At 47.7% G+C, this 12,789-nt stretch overlaps 1 protein-coding gene across 1 annotated transcript in view; it reads left to right on the top strand.

The window, feature by feature from the left end:
* Positions 1 to 12,789, top strand: part of Arid1b (AT-rich interaction domain 1B) — a 345,497-nt gene that overhangs the window by 312,820 nt on the left and 19,888 nt on the right. Inside the window, 4 exon segments of the mRNA XM_032894759.1 lie at positions 2,078 to 2,187; positions 2,841 to 2,999; positions 7,558 to 7,767; positions 10,208 to 10,412. Coding sequence (XP_032750650.1) covers positions 2,078 to 2,187; positions 2,841 to 2,999; positions 7,558 to 7,767; positions 10,208 to 10,412 — 684 coding nt within the window.

Raw genomic sequence — 12,789 nt, 5'->3', positions numbered from 1 at the left:
TGTGTCAGTCCATCCCCATCCCCATGGTGGGGCAGTGCATGTGCATTTGCATGTCCAGGACGCCCAGGTTAAAGTACACAATAGAGAAGGAAGAAATTTGGGGACTTTCAAATGTCACATATGCCTATAGTCCTCTGAGTCTGATTATGGAATCGGTGCAAATTACTGCTGATTATTGTAATACAATTGGCTTAGCTCTTTCTGCTTAAAATTACTTTTGTGTGCATTAATGTGTGAAATGCATTAGTATGTAATATGTGTGAAAACATATTACTATTCTTACTGCCAAAATGATATCCAGACATAACTTACAAATGCTGGCAGCACGGTCCAGTGTGGCCTCTGGAGCGCAGGATTTGGTAGAAGCCATGTGATGTGGCCCCTCCCTCTCTGCAGAAGAGCCAGGGCACCACACGTCCATGCACTGCACTGCTTTCCCCTCTTCAGCCAGGCCACTGCCTCCTGCCTCGGCGGGCCCTGAGAGAAGCCGCAGGAAAGCAGCCGCTGCTCTGCACAGGGCTGCCTCTGCCGCAGAATCTACCGCTCAGCTGCCTTTTTTTTTTTGAGGTTTCACACATTCACAGAAATAACACATTTTTAGCTGATCCCAATAGATTTTTCTCTGCAGCTGCATCACTTGAAAGGCTTTTTGTTCCAGTTCTTAAAGTCTAAGTATGAAAGTAATTTCAAAAAAAAAGAGAAAAGCATCTCAATTACGATTTGTGTGTGTCGTGTGCCTTTAAGGACTGACTGAGCTGCGAACCGACTCCACAGACCCAGCTAGTGTGCCTGTAGCAGCACAGGGTCGGAGCACGGTACCGAGTACCGATGTCAACTCCAGGGCACGTGGCAGGGTAGGCTTGCTTGGCAGGACCTACGGTCTCAACCTGCAGTGATGCTAACGATAATAACAAATTAGCACCGTGGAGCTTGCCAGCTAACTCACCAGAGCCCGCTCCTTCTCTCCCCGCTGTAATTAAAACTAATTATTTTCTAGAACCTAGTAATACATGAATATGTGCAGTGATCGTTTGTAGTGGGCGATCTGCAGGGTCTGATTCAGGCTGCTTTGCTTTTCCTTCTTTCTAGGGCATTGTGCTCCTGTACTCTGCCTGGCTGAGCCCACACTCGCCATGGCAGCCTCTGAAGCAGGTCCTGCTTATGAAACCTCAGAGTTCTGTCATCTTGACAGGGAGGGAGTGAGTGCAGATCGCTGCCTCAGTTTCCACTTGTTCTTTATACATGCACTCAGTACCTCTAGGGCAGGGATGTGCAGCTAGATGGCTCTCTAGGGGTCTATGGAAATTCAGCTCTGTTCCCTCAGTAACTACACTGATTGCCCTCCATGGTTGGATTCTTCTTTTAAAAAGAAATCAAGCCTTCGGAGCATGTCTTTTGGTGTCTTCAGTGAGTATGTATGAGTCGATTGTTGTCTGAAACTTTAACAGGGCCTAGATGGAGCTGGCTGCATTTCTTAGCTGAAGATAGGAAGTATAGGTTGTGTCAGGAGCTGCTATGGGCATTTATTTCATCTCCTATGGAGGGTTAGTAACTGTAGGCTCTGTGCCCGCTGAAGGGACAGCAGCCCACTGTAAAGTCATGGGAACCTTTCCCTAAGTCCTCATCCGGCTCCTCCTGTGCTGTAGACTAGACAATGTGAAGTAGCTAAGGTTTTGTGGACAGAGATTCCTTGAACTGAGGAAATAGAAGGCCAGACCATCTAGAGCCCCGATAAACGCAAGCTGCTTGCCAGCCCATGAGCAAGCAGTGCACAGGACGCCCATGTCGACTTGATGACTACTGCTTAAGCTGTGGTAAAGAGAAAACGATTATAAACTAGCCAGCGTCTGGGACTCTTGAGCTACAGAATCTGCCCCGCCCCCTGTGTAGCCTTTCTTTCATACATCAGTGTGCTTCAGGAGCCCATGACTCTTCTGATTGTTTGACTAGTCTGTTTTGCCCCTTTCTCTCCTTCAGGGGAAGCTTGGGTGCTGGTGCCTCACTCAGTAGCTCATGTAAACAGGGGTGCCATGGTACACCCCATGTGTAACTCGGACTTTCTCCTATTTTCCATTAGCATCTATGGGTCTTACAGATATGATGTCTCCCAGTGAGTCCAAACTGTCCGTGCCTCTTAAAGCAGATGGCAAAGAAGAAGGTGTGCCCCAGCCTGAGAGCAAGTCAAAGGTACTTCCTCCCTGCACACCACGGTCCTCCCCGCACGCCATGGTCCTCCCCACACACCATGGTCCTCCCTGCACATGTGTGCAGTCTTTTCTATCCTACTGCGTATCCCCTGTGATGTGAATATCAAAGTTACTGGTTCTTACGGTGTTAAATCACCATGGGGGAGGGGAGGACAAAACCTACTTGAGAGGTGCCCGTTGGGGAAGCAAGGGTTCTCTGTTGCCTGGTGTGAACCCTTGGAGTCATTTCTCTGCCTTTAGTTTGGAGCTTCTTGTTTTGGCCACCCACCTCAGCAACCACATCCATATTATTTTGCTTCCCTACCGTATTTCATAAATAAGGGAGATGGTGCTTTATCTTTCTTTCACTCTCTTACATATGGGTAATCCATGCTTAGTATTCCAATTAAGCTGGAGTACGCATGGTGGCTTTGTGGCCTTTCTAGCATCCCTCACAGTGACCAGTGACCAGCCATGCTAAGAATGCTTTGGTACTTTGGGGGCTGTGTGTGTACATGTCTTTATATATAAGTTGTGATATATAGAGAGATACACATGCACACATACACAATTAGTCGGTTAAACTGGATGAACTTTTGTTTTAAATAAAGTTTGACGTAACTTTGTTGTTTTATTTTTCTTCCTCTCCCACAGGATAGCTACAGCTCTCAGGGTATTTCTCAGCCTCCAACTCCAGGCAACCTGCCAGTCCCTTCCCCAATGTCCCCCAGCTCTGCCAGCATCTCCTCCTTTCACGGAGATGAGAGTGATAGCATTAGCAGCCCAGGCTGGCCCAAGACTCCATCAAGCCCTGTAAGTGGCCCTGGTTGTTTGTCTCTCTTTGTTATTTTGGGATTTAGGGCAGATACTGAATTATGTTTTATTGTTTGGTGGTTTGCTTTGTAAAACTCTGAGTTGTTTCTCCATAAAAAAGCTTTCTTTTAAATAAGTAATTACATTAGTAACAAAACAAATGTATGTGTAGCATAGATCTTTCTGGCATTATCAGCAGTTGCTCTGAGGTAAAGGCCTACCTCCACAAGGAGGTGTGCTGCTGCTTTGGGGGCCCAGACTCCTCCAGAAGTGCGGGCTGCGAGCCATAGAAGGCTTCTCTAAAGCCAGCCGCTGCTATTGATGGGGACTAATAGAGGTCATGAGAAAACGGCACACTTGTCTCTCGGTTTAACTCTGTCATGGGCTGTTACATCTAAAACATAGTCTAAAGCTGCCTCCCCAAATGAATAAATACTGCAGGCGGGCACAGCATAGCATAACAACAGCCCTGCCTCGCTGTATGTCTGAAATTAACAGAGATTTGGAAATGTTAGTGCATGTGAGTTTTTAGACTAAGAATGTGTGTGTGTGTGTGTGTGTGTGTGTGTGTGTGTGTGTGTGTGTGTGTGTGTGTGTGTGTAAGAGCCATTAGGAGAGACAGGACCCATTCCACACAAAATGCTAACAGTCTAGAAATAGGTGTGCTGTATAAATGACAGCAACGCTGTGTGCATGCCAGGAAATGCTCTTTGGTCACCGAGTTGGACTTTACTCCTTCTAAAAATTTACACTGTACCAATAAAAATAAAAATAAGTAGTGTGTTACAGTGATCTTTTTCCTATACACTCATAGGGAATCAAAAGATCTTTAAAGGTTGTTTAAAAACCTAACATGCAGTTAGTGGACAAGAAACTTATCTAAGAACACTGATTTCTGTAAGACAGTGTATTAAAGAGCCCAGCTCAGGACAGGTTGGAGGGGGAAAGCCCCTGGCTGAGCAGGATCTGCCAATCTGGTCAAAACCCAGAAGAAGGCTGCTGTCCATCACCCACTCACTGAGTGAGACAGACAGAGCCCAGCGCGCTGAAGAGCTGGGGGCTGGAGTAGACGTTAAGGACACTCAGCTGTAACCACCATTTTCCTTTTCAGAGCCAGCAAGGGTGTTGTGGGTGCTCCTCTTCCCTACAGATGGGTTCTGACTTTGAGATACCCAGAAGGAGAAGTGAACCACCTCCAACCAACCCCAGGAAAGAGAGAGCACAGACCTCTTGTTTTTACATATTGTTGTGCTGTTTGCTTTGAGTCTCAGAAGGCAGGCAATAGTGTATATTTTTTCCTTTTCTGTCTCTCTCCCTTTTTCTTTAGAACAGGAAAACGCATATGAATTAGTAATTCTAAACGAATGGGAAGAATTTAAATATATTTGCAAATCAGCTCAGTGGTGGAAAAGGATAATCTTTAAAACTTAAGATAACAATTGAGAGTGATCCCTGCACATGAAGACCACTAATAGACTGTGAAGGAACTACTGGTGACTAAAGTCTGCTGGGTTTAAACTTCCACTCAGTCCCTTATCCAACATGGCTTGTGCAGAATTCTACTTTCTAGCCAAATGCCATGGTACAAGCCAATAATCCCAGACTAGGGAGGTGAAGCAGGAAGGTTCCAGCCTGGGCTACATAGCAAGACCCTACCTCCAAAATGTTTTTTTTTTTTCTCAATCGTATTTAAATGTAATAGAAAAGCAAACTAAAGTATTGACCCTATTTTCTGATAATTATACTTAAAATGTAGTGATTTTCTCTTTTAAAAAAATCTTACCACATATATTATCTCTTTGTAGACCATCAATTGTTTTGTGTTAAGAATTTATAGCAAACCCCTGGCTCCAGTGCTAAACAGGGGCAGGAGAAGCTGTGTTTGTTGCATAGAAAATGCCAGACTCTTGCTGTATGCTCTGCCGTGTGCTCCTTTCCGAATGAGTTAGCTCTTCAGAAAGGGGCTGAAGTGGGGAGGACACGGGGCCTCGTGCCATCGTTGCCTCGGATCGCCACGGGCATCCAAGTTCAGGAGTATCTGAATAACTCCTCCTTCTGAGATACCACGTCATTATGTGCTCAAAATTGCTCTTAATGCTGTCCCCAGTAATGCTTCCCTAGCAGCAGCCTGAGCCAGGCAAAGCTGCTATGGCTGCCTTGACAGTGCGCTGTGGACCAACACTGCTTTGTTAGGAAACATTCTAAAATATAAATAAACATTCATCCACACACATATACATAGAACCAAGCATATGGTAAAGACTGCAGAAATGGAACTCTGCCTCAGAGACTTGAGGAAATGTGCGTTTAGCTTAATTAAACTGTATGCAAGGAAAACGTTTGTGGTACCATAAGAATATCTTGCTGTAAGTTTTCCCCCTCCCCAGTGGTTTTAGAACCTGGGATATAGTGTTCACAGCACAGAAGCAGGTCCAAGTGGCTCTTAGACAACTGCAAAAGTCCCTGGGCCTCCAGAAGGCCTTTCCCACTGTTGGAGGTCCTCAAGTGGGGACTAGAGAGATGGCTCAGAGTGGTTAGAGCACTGGCTGCTCTTGCGAAGGACCCAGGTTTAGTCCCCAGGACCCAGTGGTGGCTCAACCATTGTAACTCCAGTTCCAGAGGCTCCAACACCTTCTGAGCTCCATGGCACTTGTCTCATGTGATATACATACATATGAAATAAAAGTAGATCTAAGAGAAAAAACCTCCTCAGAGGGTCCCAGCAGCTCGTGTCTAGGAACAAGAGAGACGTGTTTCATGGCAGCAGTAAGCACACATGCTCTCTGTTGGGCTCCATTTCTCTGCTCCTCTCTCGTTAGGACAGCAGTTGGCTCACCAGCAAGCCTTGGGCCAGGGAGAAGTCCACTGTTGCTCTCTCAGCTGTAGTCTCCTGTGGTCACCATGTTTGTGTCACACCTCGCTCTTTTGTCCTGTGCAGAAGATAATGAGTCTGTTAATTCTTAACCTGAGCACAGTCAGAACTTTCATGCATTTTTTTTACTCCGTGCAAGCATTGATAGAACACGTCTAAGACCATTAGTGTGAAGGGTGCTGTGCTGAGTGGAAGCAGAATCAACGAGCCTGGCTCATAGGTGGGAGAGCAGTCATCAGCACTGTAGACAGCACTGCAGAGGAGCATTCCGGCCCAAGCTGGGGAAAACTGAGCTGGGTGTAGATTAGCCAGCAGGCCTCCTGGGTTAGCACGGGCACCTACATGCTTCTGCTATGTGAAATGCTTTGGGAAAAGGGAAGAGGGACAAGAACTGTCATGTTTGAGCTGGAGAGACGACTTAGATGCTGTACTTGCCAAGGACCCAGTTTCTACTCCCAGTAGCTACGGCCCAGGTCGTATGGCTCACAACTGCCTATAACACCAGTTCCAGGTCATCCATACCCTACTTTTGGACTCAGTGGTCATCTGTACACAAACACCTTAAGTAAATTCTTATCTAAAGTAATTTCTAAAGGACTTGAAGTTTAAGTTCAACTCTGAAGTTAACCCTTAAAAGCTTTCCCTACCATTCTAACCGTGTCACCTCCCCACCCTCCCTTCAGGACTGGGGACTGGACTTAGACCTTGCTGGACACTAGCACTAGGTTCTCCCCCCCCCACACCCCCTTTCCCTGCTTTATCTTCTTTTAATTTGAGACAGGGACTCAGTAAACTGTCCAGTCTGGCCTCAAACTTGTGATCCTCCTGCCTCAGCTTCCAAGTAGCTGGGAGAACAGACTTACACCCCTGGGCTCAGGTCACCCATGTTTATATATTTTATGTAAACATATTCTATGCCTCAGTGATCTGAGGGATTAACACTCCAGGCAGAATGGCTTCAGAAAATAGCCAGAAATAGGAAATTGCTACTTGCCAAGCCTGGAGTGTGGCTTCCAGAATGGTAGGCAATGGTACGGGGGCACCACGTACCATTCTTCACGCTGAGAAGCTATAAACTTTATGTAGGGAGAGCTGGCTGTCTCTTGACACAGCCTTAGCTCCCCAGTGGCTCCAAACCCCACCAACTTGGAGACACACCTGTCTCCTGTCTGTGGTTTTCCTCCTTCCCCCTGCCCGCCCCACTCTGCAGCAAGCACCAAGTAGATACCTGTGTTTTCATAAGGACATGTTTAATCATTTTTATTTTGAGGAAAAAAAGTAGGAATGTATTTCTTGGTGATGGGAACTCCGACATCAGGCATGAGAAGTTTGACCTCAGGCATCTGTTCTCTGGGCTGCTAGGAGCACACTCTGGGCTTCCAAATCACACAAGACGTCAATGGAGTCTGGTCTCCCAGATTCAGCACTTCTCTCAACATGCCTATTTCAGCTTAGTTGCTTTAGGTATTAAATTAAGAGTCTGGGTCCTTTAATTTAAAGTCGCAGTATGTCACTTAGGAAAACGCAGAGCTTGTGCCTGAACTCTAGCCTGTGTTGCTGATATGTGATAGCAGCAGTTTTAAATGTATTTTCTTATGCTCGCCAACTCACTGCCCTTCTCTGGCCCTTCTCCCTTCCACCCCATCCCTGCCCCTCGTGCCCACCACCATCTCCTCCTGACACTAGAAGTCCAGCTCCTCTTCCACCACTGGGGAGAAGATCACAAAAGTGTATGAGCTGGGGGCTGAGCCGGAGAGGAAGCTGTGGGTCGACCGCTACCTGACGTTCATGGAGGAGAGGGGCTCCCCCGTGTCCAGTCTGCCGGCAGTGGGCAAGAAGCCCCTGGACCTGTTCCGACTCTATGTCTGCGTCAAAGAGATCGGAGGCCTGGCGCAGGTGAGTCTGAGTGAGGGCGGGGTGCTGGAGGCAGGCCTTTGGGTGCCGTTCAGCTCTGGATGTTGTATTTGGTTCTGACTTCTCTCACAGAGGAAAAGCTAAGCCTGTAGTGCAGTCCCTTCCTAGGACTCTGTAGTTTGTCAGAGAGAGCTACAGTTCCTGACTGCCAGCAACTCCTGTGGCAGAGTCACAGCTCAATGCCCTCATCTGTACTAGACCCTTAGACCTCTTTTTCCCAGGCAGCTGTAGAATTCTCTGGAATCTGCTACAGATTCATGGTAAATACTCCAGAAGTGTTTTACAAATGACTGATTCATCATGGACCAGATAAAAATCAAATTCACTATTTTTCTATATCCAGAGCAGTTTATAAATTCAGACTGTGTGTAGTGGGGCTTCCATAGTTGGAAGGTGGAGAGCCAGGAGCTCAGAGCTAGCCGCGGCTATGTGAGAACCTGCCCCAAAAGAAAAGAGAGAGAGATCCAGTCGTAAGAGGAAAGCCTGCAGCCCTGCATGACTACGGTACTGTGCTCACCCACAGAGCTGGGGGCTGGCTGAGCAGGCCACACACCCGGGTATAGAACTCAAGGTGATGCTCATTTTCTGTCTGTGCAAAACAACAAAAACAAGAGACACAGCCATTGCTTGCTGCCCGTCAGAGTGTCCCCAAGTCCTTGTGTCCTTAACACTCTACTTTGCTCGCACCATTATTTTCAGTGAGGGGTCTGGTTGAAGTGGGCATGTACCTCACCTCACCATGGCCTTTATCTGGGTTTACTCATAAGGCACAGGTCACTAACCCCAAGAATTCATGAGGAAACTCATATATAACTAAGTAAATTGCAATAGAAGCCACGGAACCAACTGATGGCAAACATGAGCTGTTCCCATGGCTCCTGCCATGACTAGGGATGGCCTGTGAACTTTCTAAAGACTAACCATCCAGATCCCAGCCCTAGATCAATGCTGTAGAGCCGGCTGGGTCCCCAGAAGCCTAAGAGGCAGTTGGAATGAGACAGCAAACACCCCGCCAAAGTAACCTGTCACCCTAAGTGTCTCAGTTCTGTGGTTCTGGGGTGCAGGGCACACCTTTACTAGTCCCCTCCCCTCCCCGGACTGAGGCCTATAACTAGATCCATTAGAACTCCGGTCTAACTCTGCAGAGTCCCACATACATCACACATGCTGGGTGGACCACCTCTCCCCCATCTCCCTAATGCATCTGCTCCTCCCACTCTGCTCACCTCGTCTAGGCTAAACTCTAATGCAAATCTCCAAGACTAAAACACTAGCATCCAGTCATCGGGTGACGTGTGTCGCTCTGGTCTGGCTCCCTGAGTCACGCCAGTGTGTGTAACAGATTACACCAGCACACAAGCAACTCTGCAGCTTAGCCAGTGCACACCCCAGGGACACTCACAGTATTGCTATTACCAATGGTGCACCCCTCCACCCAACAAACTTCCCTGACAGCTCAGATCCTAGCACTCAGGTTGGCCATCTCTGAAGCAATCGTGGCCTGCTGTTTGTACCCACTTCCGTTGAGTGCTGAAAGAGGTGTTTCCCAGAGCAATCAAGCAGTGTGTTTATTGTTGTGACTATTTAGTACTAAGTAAATGGATGTAAAGAGCCTCGTGCCAAAGTTTGGATCCAGAAATTCATTAATTCATCACCATTACAAGCTACTCAACCTAGCACCCATCCAAAGGCACAAGCTTCTGTCTTCCTGAGTTATTTGTGTGTTCATGTTTCATTCATGACTTTAAGTTCTCATAACCCACTCTAGGTAGAAATGAGAAAGTTGAAGCAATGCTTTCCCCCAGCGCACACACACACACACACACACACACACACACACACACACACACACACACACGTCTTCTCTTGGAACATTGATAGAAACCCTGTAGGACATACACAAACCTGTGTCCCAGCTACTCAGCTGCTGGCCCATACTCCAGCCAGTAGCAGGGGGCACCTTCTGTACCCATCCCACAAGGATCCTGTCTGTCAAGGGTCTGTCTGTCTGTCTGTCTGTCTGTCTCTCTCTCTCTCTCTCTCTCTCTCTCTCTCTCTCTCTCTCTCTCTGTGTGTGTGTGTGTGTGTGTGTGTGTGTGTGTGTGTGTGTGTGTGTGTGTGTGTGTGTGTGTGTTGGGTTCTCCATTCATCCTGGGGCTCAGAGTGAGGAAGCTCTTACTCAAGTCTATAGGAGATGTAGCGGGCAGAAGACCCCAGCAAGCGGGCTTTTATGTCACCATCAGCGGCTCCTTAATGGTCTTACAGCTGTAAATGCTGTCTGTGTGCTGCTGAGTGGGAGTGATGAGCATTAGTTAAAAGAGGCAAATGAAAAAAGTAAGCCAAGACATTAAGTGCTTGTTTGTCTCCCGGCTTTAAACAAGCCACTGCTGCGAACCAACCATCCTGTCCGTTTTTTTGCTAGGTTAATAAAAACAAGAAGTGGCGTGAGCTGGCAACCAACCTGAACGTTGGCACTTCGAGCAGCGCAGCCAGCTCCCTGAAGAAGCAATATATTCAGTACCTGTTCGCCTTCGAGTGCAAAATTGAGCGTGGGGAGGAGCCCCCTCCTGAAGTCTTCAGCACGGGGGATGCGAAGAAGCAGCCCAAGCTCCAGCCGCCATCTCCTGGTAAGTGACAGTGCTACAGCAGCCTGAGCAGCTGCCCTGGGACCAGGCTCAGGCCCTCCCTGAAGGATGGAGTGCCACCCTCCCTGTTAGAGCATGAAGGGGGCACACCTGCCTTCTTTCTTCTCATCAGAGTAGACCTTAGAGTCCTGAGTCAGATGCCTTTGTATGTAATACAGGATTGAAAAATATCCCCTCTCTCTGGATAGGAGACATCTTTGTGAACCCCATTCTGGTGTTTTACAGTCTGGGTGGCGCCACCTTCAGGCCCACCTCTTCTGTCTGGGCCACTCCAGTTTGTACTTTGGAAAAATAAAATAAAATCTGGACTTAGGTTCTGCTGTTTCCTGTCCAGCAAGGTCTCACCTGAAGGGAATCCGTGTCAGTGCTATGGCAAAGGCCGGCAGGTGCCATCGTGGGGACCATGTGTGTAAGCAGCTCCTTCCTGCCACTCCACCCACACAGTTGGATAAGGTCACTCTTCATGCTCTCCTCTGGCCTACCCCTCCCTTAGACTTTAAAGTGTGAAATTACCACATACTGTGAGCTGGCAAATCCAGTGTTAGGGACAGGGAAATTGGACCCATGCTTGGGTCTGTGTGGTAGGCTCACTTAGGTAAACCCCACCATTTCTGGTTTCTAGTCACTGGTCATCACAGATCCCATTTAAGGCTACTTACCTGCAGCAATGGTGACACTCCTGCCATTTCTATATAAGGTGGGGCCTGTCCTGAGGCCAACTGAAAGCCCAGGTTTGTTGAGCATAGACAGTGTCTCATTCCCGGGATGCAGGTGCAGTTTACATGTCCCCAAGAGAACAAAGGCAGATGAGGAACCCAAAGCTACCCAGTGGGGCTGCAAGAGGCCTACTTGGGGATATTTGACCATGCATTGTTCTCTGAATTCACCTTAGCCTAGAAAGAAATGCCTTTGAAATAGGTCTACTCTTGACATCCAGAAGCCAAAGAAAGAATTCTGTTCACTTCTAATGATTCTCTGCTGACTTGTCAGCATCACAGAGCAACCAGCCGTACGCTGCCTGCCCATCCTTAGATAGAGGTCCAGTTCTAAGAAGGAAATCTTCCTAGAAAGCCTCACCCTTAATGATCCCAAATGTTGACCACTTGGGGCATACCTGAACATGGGACAGGCTAATTCTAAAAAGCACACATTACATTCAGTTCACAGACTGAAAGAAGTGATCTGTGAGCAGCCCTGAACTGTTCTTCCAAAATAACACCCTACCGGGGTACAGGGTCCAAAGCAGTGATGTCTGCAAAGATCTAAAGATGTTTTTATTTGTCAGGAAAGACCCTGTGTCCCCAAATGGCTTGCACTCGTGTGTAGAGAATAGCTCTCCCAGCATGCCTCAGTCTCAGAACAGAAAGCCCTGCTGAGGCACAGATCCTGCAGAAAGTGGAGGCTGGTCCTCTGAATAGCCAGCACCTTCCTTTCCCCAGCTTAGAACAGCTGCCTTTATGGCAATGCTGTCATTCAGCTGCACAGAGGAGCTAGGCTGGGAGCTGCACTTCTTGGTGCAGATGCAGCCAAGGTCCTGCTGTGACTGGGGAGAGTGGGAGGAGCAAAGCTTCCTGGTGTTGACTGTGAGGTCAGCGTCCATTGCAGAGTCACCATACACACAGCCCACGCAGGGGACAGGGAGCAGCAGCAGCCCTGCAAGCATCAGACAGCCTCCCTGGCTCCACACCCTGCCTTGCGATTGTGCCAAGATGTTTTCTTGGTCTCTTTTAACATAAAACTTTTGGGGTTGTGGATTTAGCTCAGTGGTAGAGTGCTTGCCTAGCAAGCACAAGGCCCTGAGTTCGGTCTCCAGCTCTGAAAAAAAGAAAAAAGAAAACTCTTAAAGTTAATTTGCAGTTAAACCTTCCTTAACCAGCATATTGAGGCAAACTAAAGCAAAGATCTCCAGTGAGTCTTCTAGATTGTTCTTCACTGAGTCACGTGTTCCTAGATCATGTGTCTTTCTTCTGAGAGAGCTCCACATTGTTGCGTCGCCAGCCAGCCTGGATTTGCTGTGGCTTTATGAATCTAAAGTTAAGTTCCATCAAGCCTTGGAGCTAGTCCTGCTTCATCTCTGCAGTTAGTCCACAGAGGGCACTCTGCAAACAGATGCACCCCTGAATTAACTCTATCGGGGGTTAGCATGTAGTCTGATCCCTAAGGTTCCCCAAGTTAGTGGAGAAGTTTAGTCAACAGCAGGTGTCCCCAGCAGACTTGGGAAAATGGCACTGAGGTGGGGCAGGCGCAGACAAGAAAACTACTTTCAGCTACTAAGTTTGTAACCCAAAACCCATCCATCTTTGTTGGCAGGTGGCTGGCTGCATTTTTATTATCAGCTGACAAGTGATGTCACAAAACC

This window comes from Rattus rattus, chromosome 2, assembly GCF_011064425.1.
Source record: "Rattus rattus isolate New Zealand chromosome 2, Rrattus_CSIRO_v1, whole genome shotgun sequence".
Classification (NCBI taxonomy): Eukaryota; Metazoa; Chordata; class Mammalia; order Rodentia; family Muridae; genus Rattus; species Rattus rattus.
Note: the sequence above shows the minus strand (reverse complement) of the source record. Positions and strands in the feature narration are given on the sequence as shown.